At 46.5% G+C, this 13,875-nt stretch overlaps 1 protein-coding gene across 2 annotated transcripts in view; it reads left to right on the top strand.

Annotated features, from left to right (window-relative positions):
* The window catches only part of LOC146800037 (uncharacterized), a 55,761-nt gene that overhangs the window by 14,446 nt on the left and 27,440 nt on the right, over nt 1-13,875 (top strand). For both annotated transcript variants that reach the window (XM_085620942.1, XM_085620941.1), the window contains exons 2-3: nt 4,675-4,799; nt 8,021-8,080. In XM_085620942.1, the coding sequence (XP_085477068.1) occupies nt 8,044-8,080 (37 nt within the window). In that variant the 5' untranslated portion in view covers nt 4,675-4,799; nt 8,021-8,043. The remainder of the gene's footprint in view (nt 1-4,674; nt 4,800-8,020; nt 8,081-13,875) is intronic.

Genomic DNA, 13,875 nt, shown 5'->3' with positions numbered 1-13,875 from the left:
CTTTACTCAAGGATTGTGCTTTTCTTCGTTTGGTGTCAATCAGTTCATTAGTTTTCCAGAAATTAGTGTTCCAAAAGGTGCTTGGGTTGGGCATGAAGAGGTTACATTTTAGAGATATTTGAACTGTTAATGTGAGGATAGCCGCGGACCTGCATATCTTTGCTGCCACGGTTACAGGATCTGGGGCTTTAGTCTTGCTTATAGTGTGTGACTTATGGTTTACATGGTTGTTGTGTGAGCTATGGACTGTGGTCCTAACCATATCCTGCAATTTTCTGTTTTGTGGGGTTAATTCATAACCATAGCATTAACTATATTTATTTGAAGGACATTTCTGAGTTTTTAAAAAATGTTTTTAAATATACGTTAAGGTGTAATAACAAAGTTTACCATAACTTCACTTTAACCTTTGCTTTTTTGAGTGAACATGTAATTTTATCATCTAAACTTTGCAGTTTCAGGTAACCTGTCCGTTTTCTCCTTCAGTATTCCTCAACACTTATAATATGAATATGCCTCTTTATTCCGCTTGCCGTCACCCCGCATGTTGTTACAACACGGTCGTTAGAATGACCGCGTTGTAACAACGCATACCATTACCCCACAATTTGTAACAACGACTTGCAGAGAGTGGCGCTGGATGTTGGAATAGTATCATTTACTATTCCAACTCCAGTCTGTGCGGACAGTAGGGAAGGTGTTGGATTTTAAATCCAACACCTTCTCTCCCCTCCGCAAGTCATTGTAATGTCTTGCGGGGTAATGGTATACGTTGTTACAACAGTTGTAACAACATGCGGGGTGACGGATTCGTAATAAGGGCTGTTTACCTTATAATACACTTCACAATTTGTACTTTAAGCGCCACACCTCCTTTTTAAAATAATTTTGTGTTAAAATACCCACAGACAAAAAGTTTGACATGAACACTCCTCAATTGATATCTAAATTATGACTGATTCTCCACCTATCACCAATATGTGCTCTCTGCACCCCAGTGCAATTCTTTTTTAAGATAGGCTTGTTGCAATCACCCTAAGATGGACCCTCCTTTTTATCTGTGTACTCTCTTTCTCTAATATTCCTCTACCAATACCCTACATAGCATCTTGCCATCTTTATTGGAGTTCCACCATACTCTAATACCATTGGAGCCAATAAACAGAGGTCGCTCCATTTTCCTTTCCATTTTATTATATATTCTCTCTCTAAAATTGTAATATTTTGTGAGTCCAAATCACCCCTCTCTCTCCCTCCTCTAGTTTAAAACATTAGGATCCTCAACCTCCCCTTTTTGCCTCCAAACACATTGCATTCTTAACCACACACCTTGTTCTGCGTTCAACTTCCAAAGCTCACCAACCTACTTATCGCCGTTTTCCATGATTGAACAAGGGAACTAATGTGGTCTGTCCTCGGGGTGTGACCATTACTGGAAAGCGATGTCTGCAGCTGGGCATTGTAGTATGCTCCACATACATGAGGAAAGGATGATTCAATAATAAGCCAGAAATATTCAGGTGTGTGGCGGTGGTGGCACTTAGGTTGGTGCACTGCTGTATGAGGCTAGTCACCCTGGGTAGTGGCCCTTCATGAACCAAGCTGTAGAACGAGTGGAGGTAAACTTTGCGCACCATTACCAAACAGCAAGGTGTCTGATGACTGCACTGGTGGGAAGAACGCTATGGCCAGTTCTAAAATTAAAAAAAGAGGACAGAGAAATATCCACGTGTAAAGTGTTGCGCTGCATGTAGGTGAAGAGAAGGTGCAATGCCACCATTCCCAGTGTTCAAAGTTCGTAAAATTGGGGTTCCATGTTGATTTATCTATAAGTTGTGTGTGTTGGGTAACATGATGGCGAGTGTGACTTGTTCAAAAGGTCTGAATGTAAGGTATATTTACTTTTTGATACAATGAGTGTAAGGTATATTTTCTTTGTGTTGCATTGAGTGTAAGGTATATTTTCTTTGTGATACAGTGAGTGTAAGGTATATTTTCTTTGTGATGCATTGAGTGTAAGGTATATTTTCTTTGTGATGCATTGAGTGTAAGGTATATTTTCTTTGTGATGCATTGAGTGTAAGGTATATTTTCTTTGTGATGCATTGAGTGTAAGGTATATTTTCTTTGTGATACAGTGAGTGTAAGGTATTTTTTCTTTGTGATGCATTAAGTGTAAAGTATATTTTCTTTGTGGTGCATTGAGAGTAAGGCATGTGTTCTTTGTGTTACAGTCAGTGTAAGCTACATTTCCTTTGTGATACAGTGAATATAAAGCACGGACCTGAGGTAGGTGCTATGAGCACACTTCTGTTGGTAATGCACTCTCATTGGCAGCTAGTGCACTGTAAAGGTGATGGACATTTAACCTCTGGGTGGAACCACAACACATGAAACTTCATGTGGGCCCCACCACTTACAGGAAATTGTGTTAAAATTAGGCAAATTTAGCATTTTACTGCAGCTTTTAGAGAAAGTGGCAAAAGCTGGAAGTTTTGTGTCCTGTTCCAAAGTGCCACACATGAAATATTCCAGTGTCCTCATAGGGTTTCCCCACCACTGATGTTCTCCAGCGGTGCTTGAACCATCTCTCCTAAGAAGCCATTAAAGAAATGGCACCAAACAGTGCACGTTGTAACCACAGTATTCCAAAGAAATTGCGTATAAACAAACGTTGGCTCTGGCTTGCAACTTGAAGCGCTATTTCTCAGCAGCAGCGAACACACACAGTTATGAACAATAAGCAGTCACACACTTCCCACAGCTGTGTTGGCTCAACCGAAAGGTAATAGAGCGCTTTACATGTTTAGAGAATAAATTTACACAAGTACATGGTGAGAGATAAAAAGGCATCACATGAAATCGTATATAGAAATATAGGAGCACAGAGTATTAAAGTAGACACAGTGAGAGCATAGTAATATAAATCAATAAAGTAATTGGGTGATGGGGTGATGGGGTGGAGGCTAGAATTTGAGCTGGTTCGGTAAAGATTCCGACTGGAATTGTCCAAGAGAGTTTTTTGGAGGTGTAAGTAATTACATGCTCTAGCTGAAGTAATTAGTGAGTGATAAAGACTTGAGGTCTCGTTTGAAGCAGGAGAAGGAAGGGATGCAGCGTAGTTCCTTAGGGAGTGAGTTCCAGATTTTGGGGGCATTTCTGGAGAAGGAGCGTTTCTGTGATGATTTTCTTTTTAGTTTATGGGGTATGAGGAGGACCAAGTTGGAGATTCTCAGAACCCGGCTTTTCCCTGTTTAGATTCTAGATATTTGGGGGTTGTAGTATGGAGAGCTTTTGGGTGATACATGCAGATTTTGTAGATGCACCTTCCTTCGATGGGGAGCCAAGTGAGACTTTTGAGAGCTGGGGAGATTTGGTTGATGCGTTTGGTTCCTGTGATGAGCCTGGCAGCCGCATTGAGGATTGTGGTTAGGGACTGGAGGTGGCTTTTGGGGGTTCCTCTTAGGGTGGTATTTCTGTAGTCAAGCTTCGAGAGGACTAGTGATTGAACCACTGTCTTGAGATCTTCAGGTGGGATAAACTGTTTGATTTTTTTTTAGATGCTTTAGTGTGTAGGGTGATACCTAGGGATTTAGCAGAGTTGGATAGTGAGATAGGGCTGTTTAGTGAATCCAAGTTTTGGAGCCATTCAAGGATGGATAGGGGATTTTTCTTTCGGGAGATGAGAAGGAGTTCAGTCTTGTTGGGGTTTAGCTTCAGGTGATTTATCAGAAGCCAGGTTTGAATCTTGGTTAGTGTAGCATTAAGATGGTGTATGTCGCCCGGGGGATTTTATTCTGTAGTAGAGTTGTGTGTCGTCAGCATATAGGTAATATTTGATACCAGCTTGGTTTAAGATAGCTGTGAGGAGTTCCAATGCATGTCTTCTATGCAGAGGTTCTATGCATGTGTTCACTCCTCTGCTTAGCAGGTAGTGGTGATAAAACATAAAACGTACAGTATATAAACAATGCAGTTCTTCAGAAGAGGCTGGGCCGAGAGGACTTCCTGCTCTTTGACATACAGCTGCCATCTCAGCACTTTACTTCTGGTGAAACATCTCATCAAGGGACAGAGACCGAACCCTTCAGAAACTCCAGGTCCTCAACCCAACCATGTCATATACAGAATCTGCAGCGCCATCTTTACAGCGTGGAAGTCCAACATACCAACCTACCTGACAGACCTCATCAAGATTTCTGGTAACCAAGGCAACACACGCAGCAATGACCTCTTGAGGCTTAAGACCAAGAAGTGGAAAAAGGGAGAAGACCAGAGGGTCAGCCTCGTCCTGCTAAACGTCCCGGATCCAGAACGCCAGCCTAGAACACATCTGCTAGTCGCTGTCTCATCTCCATTTTTAGAAGGACTCTTCTCTTCAAGGAACACTGTACCTGCAACCAATTGCTCCACACGCACTCCACTAAAGAAGGCTGTCCTTCATCTCCTGCTTGCATCACACCTGACTTCAGTGCGCCGTGGTCTCCCTCTACAAGTACTTAGCATAAACTCATACTTGCCTACCTATAACATAACTTACAATGAAAGAATCCTTTTAGAATGACCTGTGTCCTGCCTGGTGCCTGAGCCTGAGGAGAGCAGTGTGAATTGCAACAGATCTCTCGGTGAATGTGGCTGATATTGCAGACTAATTAAGGTATTTGTTTTTTACAGGTGCATCGATTTCCAAATTAGACGCGCTCTCAAACAGCAACCAAGAAACCAAGCATCGAGAAGGTGGGGCTGGATCTTCTCCGCTCAGGTCAGAAGAACTGATGTGTAAAGGTGGAATTCTTCAGGTACACTTTAAAGAGATGAGCCTCAAATGTGCAACTGTAGAAACTTAAATGTATATTGTAAATCATGTTGAATGGGCTGAACTTGGTACAGTAAAGAGCAGGGGCAGTGCAGCCTAATAATAGGTTTGTAAGTCTTCCCAGCCGCCGCTAGTCCGCGCGGGCCACTGAACAGCAGGTTTATTTGGGAAGGTATGGATTTGTCCAAGTCACCTTTGGATATTATCCTAATCTCTACAAATGCCTCTGATGTTGTCTTGACTGATGCATCTCCAGAGGAACATAGTGCCAACCTCACATACATCCCACGTACAAACAAGAGCTAGTCCCGCATAGTCTAGTGCTCACCTTCACCCAGTGCCTCTAATGTGTAGCACATGGTACATAAAAGGGCATCTTCAGCATGGTTTGAGGACATTTAACTAGCTCTGCTGCAGTCGGTCTGAGCCCCACCACAGAGGCTGACCTTGCATTTTCTTTGTTTGAACTAGTTACAGAAGTACTTTCTGGTGTGCAGTCGGTCTGAGCCCCACCTCGGTCTGAGCCCCACCTCGGTCTGAGCCCCACCACTGTGGTCGACCCTGCCTTTCCTTCATTTGAAATGGGTCCAGAAGTGCTTTCGGGAGTGCCGTTACCATGCAGCGTGGGCGCCATCACCCATATATTCTTTTGCACCCATCAGTGGTACCACACAAACTTCATTCTGCCCACACATCATAGCCACAACATTGTACAATATTTGGCGGGTTTTCAAAGCATCCCTTTGCATGTTCTCTTAATTTAAGACCCACTCCATTTACCACCATCTGCCTTTCACAATAGTTGTTTTACACTTTTTTCCCAATCATGACCAGTTCTAGTTCCTCCTAGAACTCTTGTTACACCAAATTGTATAACCATTGTTCTCAGGCACAACTTAGTGTGTCCTTCTCTTTTCCTTATCATCATTATGGCCATTGACCAGTTTGTGCATGTGATGGCATCCTATGGGTTCCGTCCATGTCAGCCCATCACCAGAATCTCTTTCACTCTCATTAAAGCATGAATTATTATTTTGCATCCAGCTTTCCAAGGCAGCTACCTCTCTCATTACAGTGAGGGGTTTTCCATCTGCCCTATACCATGAATGTGAGGGATGAGGCAAAGCTATCCTTAATTTAGGCAGGGCGGCCTCTCCCTTAGCTGTCGGAGTGAGAGGTAACCTGCGCCGTAAGATCTGGCAGGCCTGCTCTGCCCCTAACTCGTCGCAATGAAGATTAGAAAAAGCCCCGACGAGTGGGATGTTTAAAATCTTCTTAACCATTGGCTCGGGATCACCTCCCAGTCCATAGTTATTGTGCTCACCATGCCACCTCAGTTTGGACCCAGCATATGCAGGTCAGTCTTGACCCTGCTCCAATAGGGGCAGTCCTGTCAGAGGTTCCAGGCCAGGTCCTCTCTGAACCGGAACACAAGCAACCCTGGACCAGTTCTTCAGGGTGAGGGTTGACTCCTTTGGCACAGTGAGCATTGAAGAAACCTAAAGCACACAGATAGCGCGAAGTCGCTCTGTATTTCACATTTCAAATGGTGCATAGTTGCTATTGATATCTTTTTTCACAACTTTATTTATACTACCTTGTAATGAAAGTTTTTCTTCCAGTATGGATCTGCTTTGCTCCCAGATGTGGGTATGAGTTGTAAGTACAGGTCGAGGACTCTGTGCTTATAGAAGTTGGAGGGAAAAGAAGGATTTTCATTTTGTCTGGAATCTGCTTGAGGAACTGGTTAAGTGAAGTGGTTTGAGAACTGGTTTTGTGTAATGTCTAAGCTAATACATATCTCTATATATAAGTGTTGTCAATGTATTGGTGCATATTAACTCTTACCCTCGGAATTCTTTATTTAAGGGTTCACCATGTTAAAAATGTCAAGAGTTGATGCCCGATGCTCTGCATGAGGGGAGCAAAGGGGTCTCAAGAATGTTCTTCCATATTTTTTGCTATTATTTTGTCTGACAACCAGGTAGAATGTAACCAGTTAATTACCATACAGACTATTCTGATGCAGTTGCAAAAGATGTTGATGTGAGTCAAATGATCAACCGTCTCAAATGCTGCAGATAAATCTAGTAGTTATGGCAGGCCGAGCCTGTCCTCTGAAAATGTATCTAATGAATCATTTAAATGAATCTGGAGGAACCATTGTGCTGTATTTGGATGAATGCTCAGCAGCTGTCCTTAAGTGTGATTGGCTGACCATGCCTTTATTTACATATGCCCTTTTGGGTCCCACGGAGGCAAGGAGATGGCATCCTCTTTGATTGTGTTGAGCAGCAGAGTCATGAGACCCAGAAATCAAGGGAGCCTGACAGCAACTGCGCTGCCAGAGTCCATCTGCACTGCTCGTCCCTATGAAGATATTGAGAGTTAGACAGAGCAGCAGGTTTTGGAGAGGTGTGGCTCACTGGTTAGAGGAAGCAGACCCAGAAGCAGAGGACGGCCCGGGACCAGGGTTCAATCCCCGACGCGGCAGGGTCGTGGACCAGGGCCAGCAGACTCGATAATTCTCGCTTCGGTGCCTACTCTAACCAGGGATCACACTCGGCGACTCTGGGCATTAGCTTGCCTCATCTCCACAACGGCCCCCCACATTCGCCGGGGATGCCTGGTTTCACCTTGGAGATACCCAGGAGGGACCATCTCACAGGGATAGCCAGGACGGGTTCCCCAGCGGTCTACAGCGCCAGGACGCCTCAGGGCAGCAGTGCGCTTTACAAGACACATACATTTACATTTACATTTACATTTAAGCGGGGCGAGAGGTTATGTATGACATACCTATCATGCTGAGGGTTGGACGCCATGAGAGATCAGGAACCCAGCCCTGCAGTGCCCTTCTTGCCCCACTGATGTGCATAGGTCAGTGAGGTGGACTGAATACTTTGTGATCGATCCCGTGCTATGCCTTTCATCCGTTTTATTGTCTATATCACCGGCTGCTCGTCCATAGAAACTATCCGCGTTTTCCACCTAGAGTACTCCATGTTCACATCTGCCAATTACTAATCTAGAACAGAGTTAGCAAGCGAGCACTGGACAAGTCAACTCGTTCAGCTGCATGCTAAGCCTCAGTCGCTCTACAGGGTAATACAAACTTGCAAAACAGTTTTTGAAATTTAAAATAAATGATTCCGGTTTAAAAGGGTTTTTAATCTTTCCATTTTGCCATTATTTTGATTGCAGGACAAGCGGAAGTTCCTTACTTCATGGAAGGAAGCGAAAGCCCCAACAGTACAGGCACAGGTGAAGTATACATTCCCAAGTGGTCGCATGGCAGGATTTGGGTTGGAAGCTATACCTGCTCCTGGTGCTGCATGCTTGGGGTCTGATAGACATGTTGTTGGAGAAGTTGCTGGAGGGGTTTTATTGCTTTATCTTGTAGGAGAACAGCAGGAGAGAAAGCACACCTATCAGTTGCAGAAAAGGCCATGAGTGCACAGGAGCCCTGGTTGTTGTGTAGAAGGTGAACAGAGGGTAAAGGGAACCTGTTGTAATTAAACGGTTCCCTCTTGGTAAGCAGGAGTCAGGTACCAGTTCATGTAGGATAACAGGTTGTAGGTTTATTGAAGAGGTTACATAGTAAAGTACCCTAACCAGGAGCAGCTTCCTCTCTCCTGAGCCCACTCTCTCTAACTGTCCACTCCTGCTGATGACTTGTTATCATTGAACAAGAATTGAACAGTTGCCTACAGAAGCACAGAAGAGCATGCTATATAGTTGCAATGTTATTTCATCAGCATTTGTGTTGAGCTAACTTGTCATTGGTATAGCCCCGTAGCACTGTGTACTTGCTTCAGGTAGGCTAGTCAGTGTATGCGATTGTATGGTGTAATTTGCTTGATTGGAAGCTCCGTGTTGGACTAGTATGTAAGAGGGACTTTATAGAGCAAGCCAAATAAATCTCTTTTACATTTGAAGAGGGACAACTGATGTCTTCTTGGTTAGTTTCCAGGAGAAATGAGGTTGGGGGGCTTTACTGGGAGCCTGTGCCATTCTTTAGTTAATTATATTCCAGTGTTGCTTTGTGCTTGGAGATAATATGGGCTTCATTTTGATTTTGACATCACTAAAGACGCATTCACAATCAATCAATCAGTCAAGGCATTTATAGAGCGCGCTACTCACCCGTAAGGGTCTCAAGGCGCTGTGGAGGGGGGGGGGGTGGGGGTAGCTGCTACTGCTCGAACAGCCAGGTCTTGAGTAGCCTCCTGAAGGTCAGAAGGTCTTCGGTCTGCCGTAGGAGGATGGGGAGGGCGTTCCAGGACTTGGCGGCGAGGTAGGAGAACGATCTCCCACCGGTGGTCGTTCTTCGGATGCGGGGGACGTTAGCGAGGGCGAGGTCTGCGGAGCGGAGCTGGCGGTTTGGGTTGTAGAAGGTGAGTCATCTGTTGAGGTATGTTGGTCCGGTGTTGTGGAGTGCCTTGTGTGCGTGGGTGAGGAGCTTTAAAATGATCCTTTTGTTGACGGGAAGCCAGTGCAGGATTCTCAGGTGGGGTGTGATGTGGCTGTGGCGAGGGATGTCAAGAATCAGGCGAGCGGAGACGTTCTGTATGCGTTGCAGTCGTTTCAGCAGTTTGTCCGGGGCTCCTGCGTAGAAGGCGTTTCCCAGGCCCAGTCTGCTGCTGACGAGAGCCTGAGTGACTGTTCTTCTTGTGTCGGTGGGGATCCACCTATAGATATTTCGGAGCATGCGGAGGGTGTTGAAACAGGAGGATGAGATGGCGTTGACTTGTTTGGTCATGGATCGTGTTTAGTTGAGGATGAATCCCAGGTTGCGTGCGTGGTCGGTGGGTGTCGGTGCTGCGCCCAGGGCAGTCGGCCACCAGGAGTCGTCTCAGGCTGAGGGGGTGGAGCCGAGGATGAGGACCTCCGTCTTGTCCGAGTTCAGTTTCAGACGGCTGTTCTTCATCCATTCAGCAACAGCTTTCATTCCTTCGTGGAGGTTGGTTTTGGCGATGCGAGGGTTTTTGGTGAGGGAGAGGATCAGCTGTGTGTCGTCGGCGTAGGTGATGATGTTGAGGTCGTGCAGTCTGGCGACGCGGGTGAGCGGTGCCATGTAGATGTTGAACAGGGTCGGGCTGAGGGATGATCCTTGGGGTACGCCGCAGATGATTTTGGATGCTTCGGATCGGAAAGGGGGGAGGCAGACGCTCTTTCTTCTGTCGGAGAGGAAGGAGGTGGTCCAGTCCAGTGCTTTGCCGCGGATTCCTGCGTTGTGGAGGCGAGTGCGTAGGGTGCGGTGGCAGACCGTGTCGAAAGCGGCTGAGAGGTCCAGGAGGATGAGGGCTGTTGCCCAGCAGGGCCCTGATGTTGTCGGTGGCGGCAATGAGGGCCGTTTCGGTGCTGTAGTTGCTGCGGAACCCAGACTGGGACGGGTCCAGGATGTTGTTCTCCTCTAGGTAGTGGGTCAGTTGTTTGTTGACGGTCTTCTCGATGACCTTCGCCGGGAACGTGAGCAGGGAGATGGGCCGGAAGTTCTTGAGGTCCCTTGGGTCTGCCTTGGGTTTCTTGAGCAAGGCGTTGATTTCGGCGTGCTTCCAGCTCTCTGGGAAGGTCAAGGTCTCGAAGGAGATGTTGATGGCCTTGCGGAGGTGGGGTGCGATGGTGGTGCTGGCTTTGTTGAAGATGTGGTGAGGGCATGGGTCTGACGGGGAGCCGGAGTGGATGGTGCTCATGATTTTGATGGTATCGTCGTCGTTGATGTTAATCCAGGGTGTCGCTGTGGGTGGTGGTCGTGGGGTCCGAGGTGTGACTAATGAATATTAGTCCGTTGTTTTTTAAGGTAGTTGGTATTTTGTCGTTTATATTCTTCAACACAGAGCTGTGGTTCTGGTGCTACAGAGTTCTTGGACCTAAGTGGAATGTCTAATATCTAAGGGGTCTGAAGTGTGGGGAGGAGGATCTGATGCATCAGAGGGGGTGGGGGTGCTTCTAGAAGTCACAGGTCTAGCACTGGAATAGATGATGGAGTCATGTGAATCTAACCCCTGCTCCTCCTGGCGAGCTGGGTCTAATCACATCTCCATCCATACGGTGGTGTGAGCTCATGAACAATCTGTGCGAATAAGATAAATCCATAAATTCCTTTAAATGTCAGTGTACGTTCGTGACTGCAGCTGATTGAGCTCATTTCCTTTGGGTTGCCTGCACGCCGCCGGACCTGTTTTGTGTCTGTGAGGGACTCGGAGGGGAAAACGACACTCCCTAAGCTGCCAAGCGGCGTGACCACCGCCGAACGTCATTGTACGCTCCAGGAGGCACTTAAGTTGCGGCCAGAGCTCCTGCAACACAAGAGCTAATTTCTTTTGGTTTGCCTGATGCCTGCACGCCGCCGTACCTATTTTGTTTTGTGCCCGCGAGGGACTGGGAGGGGAAAACTACACTCCCCAAGCTGCCAGGCGGCACGACCACTGCCGAACGTCATTGTACGCGCCAAGAGGTGCTTAAGTTGCGGCCAGGGCTCCCGCAGCACGGGACGCCCGCGGGCGTGCCCGGGCCGCACCCTGGCAAAGCCCTAGCCAAGGGCGGGCCCATCTGCACCTGGAGGAGGCTGGGCTGGGCCACCCCTTTAACATTCTGTTCCCGGTCCAAGGTACTATTGTTTCCTTCATTCCTTTTATATCGTCGTAGTGTCCTCTAATAACTATGTTGAGATGGAACATTCCTGTGGAGAAAGCAGGGGGCGGGAGTGTGGCAGCTCTTGATGCGTTCCTGATTAGAGCCGTGAGCGCTCTCTCTGATGAAATAGAGCTGACTGAGAGACGCATGTCCATGGAACCACTTCTTCTTGCCAACAGGTCATTTTCAGGAAGCACCGTCGAGAATGCCCCTCTTACCCCTAGGACACAACAGTCACTACTTGATGATCTCCCTCCTGGTCAACGGGAGACTTCACCAATTACTCAACTGTCATCTACTTCCAACTCTAGGGATATAGAATCCCCACCCCCTACCAGCGTAGCAAATTACCCTCCTCCAAAGCAACGTAGGGGTCGTGGGATCGTTAAACCCAAACAACCTAAACCTGCGAGAGTGACCAAACCCAGGGCGGTTCACGTCAAGACCGCTAGAGTGGACATTGCAACAGCGTTGATGCCACAAATTACAAGTACCTTGACCCGAGAGTTAGTACCGGATGACGCTTTTTGGGCAGAATTTACTAAATTAATGGCCACTCTTCTTGACCCCATTCTCCTTAAACTGACTAAGATTGAAGAGAGACTAGCTGGCCTTGAGTCCCAAAGCATAGCCGCACTGTCATCAACCTTGGTCCAGAATGCGGACTTTACCCATTCAGTTTTGGACAAGCTACAAACTAATATCCGTGCTGGTAGGGATGTGACTGTTTTACCGCCTCTGAGCATCCCTTCAAGCACATCCGCAATGGATGGTTTGGCTTCTTTGGTTTATGATCAATCCCACACACAATCAATGGCCCAACGTTCATCATTCAAGGATATAGGAGAGATGGTAGACCAGGAGCATCAGGTGCCCCGAGGGCCAGGGGAATCAAGAATGGCACTTCATCCATTAAGACCAGATCATCCCTCTGCAGTAATGGCGGATAATAACCCACAACAATGGCTCCACCTTCCACCGGCAGCCTCCCCTCATGTGCTGGTTTTGGCCAACGTCCCCCTTCTGCGGGACAATCAGCAGGAATCTACCACGCAGTTAATGGACAAATGCCTGCACTGACTATCAAATCAGCCCATGGACTGGGGAATGGGGAGCCACCAGTTAGCCAATAAAATAATTATTGCCAGGAGGATGAGGTGGGTGGGAAATTCAATGAAAACCCTCGCTGGGGACTGCGTAGTGATACATTTTAATAACCCTTATAAGGGCCCTTTCCTTCTTAGAAACCTTGAAAGATCCTGCTCTAGGAACACGCAGATTATTCCTTTAGCACTGGAGCATTTCTATAAACAGGGCCCAACTCCAGGAAAGGAACAGAGGGGTAGGTTAAGATTAGGCCCATGTCACGACACATAGAATACCCAAATATTGCACCGGGGGGTCAGGCTCTATAACAGGCTCACCCCACTTTCTGATCTGGAAGCATGCGATTGACCACCTACACCTACCTAACCATCACCTCCAACATTGGCCAACACTGCTCCTATTACGCAGGTTCCCCACTCCGCCCTTTCCCACCAGAAAATAGGGGAAATAAGTATGATAAGCCTAGTTACATGGAATGTGGCGGGAATCACTTCAAAGGCAGGAAATAAGGAGTGGTTTAATCATTGGCAAACAATGGACATTATCTATTTCCAAGAAACCTGGTCTAAGGACCCAGTTTGTTTCTCGGGGTTTCGCACTATTCACACACCTGCAGAGCTAAGGGTGGTCTACTAACCTTAGTTTCTAAAACACTATCGGTACAAGTAAAACAGGTGGGCCCCCAGAATAACTACTTCCAAATTCTCCAAATGGAGTTTACAAATGATGACCATCGGATATTAATTAATTTTTATAATAATGATTTTGGGGGCAATATCAAATGAGTGGTAGACGATTTAAATAATGAACTTCGACTAATTAACTCACGAACACAGAAGGGTCTTCCTAGCATAATCTGGCTGGGGTATTTTAATACCCATCTGTGTAAGTACAATGAGGTTAGTGTGTGGGATGAATGATCCGCACGGCAACCCCCTTTCACACTTTACACATAGTGAATATGGCGACACTCTCAATAGGCTACTATACATAAGGCAACTGACCGTAATCAACTTTGGCAAGACAGGTCAGATAGAACCAACATTTAGGAGGACCAACTCCGAGTCCACGATCGATTTTATTTTAGCCTCCTCTGCAATACAAGATAGAGTCGGACCATCTAAGCAAAACATTTACTTGCCATAGCGATCACGCAGTATTACTTGTTCACTTAAGTATCCCTCAAAAAGCGAAGAGATATCAACCGATAGTGAATACCATCGCACTATCCAGAAAAAATGGTTACCAAATGAAGTGGGCACAGGTAGAGAAAAGGAATCTGGTTTCTGCCATAATAGCCCAAGTAAGGGGGG

Source organism: Triturus cristatus, chromosome 8 (assembly GCF_964204655.1).
Source record: "Triturus cristatus chromosome 8, aTriCri1.1, whole genome shotgun sequence".
Taxonomy (NCBI): domain Eukaryota; kingdom Metazoa; phylum Chordata; class Amphibia; order Caudata; family Salamandridae; genus Triturus; species Triturus cristatus.
Note: the sequence above shows the minus strand (reverse complement) of the source record. Positions and strands in the feature narration are given on the sequence as shown.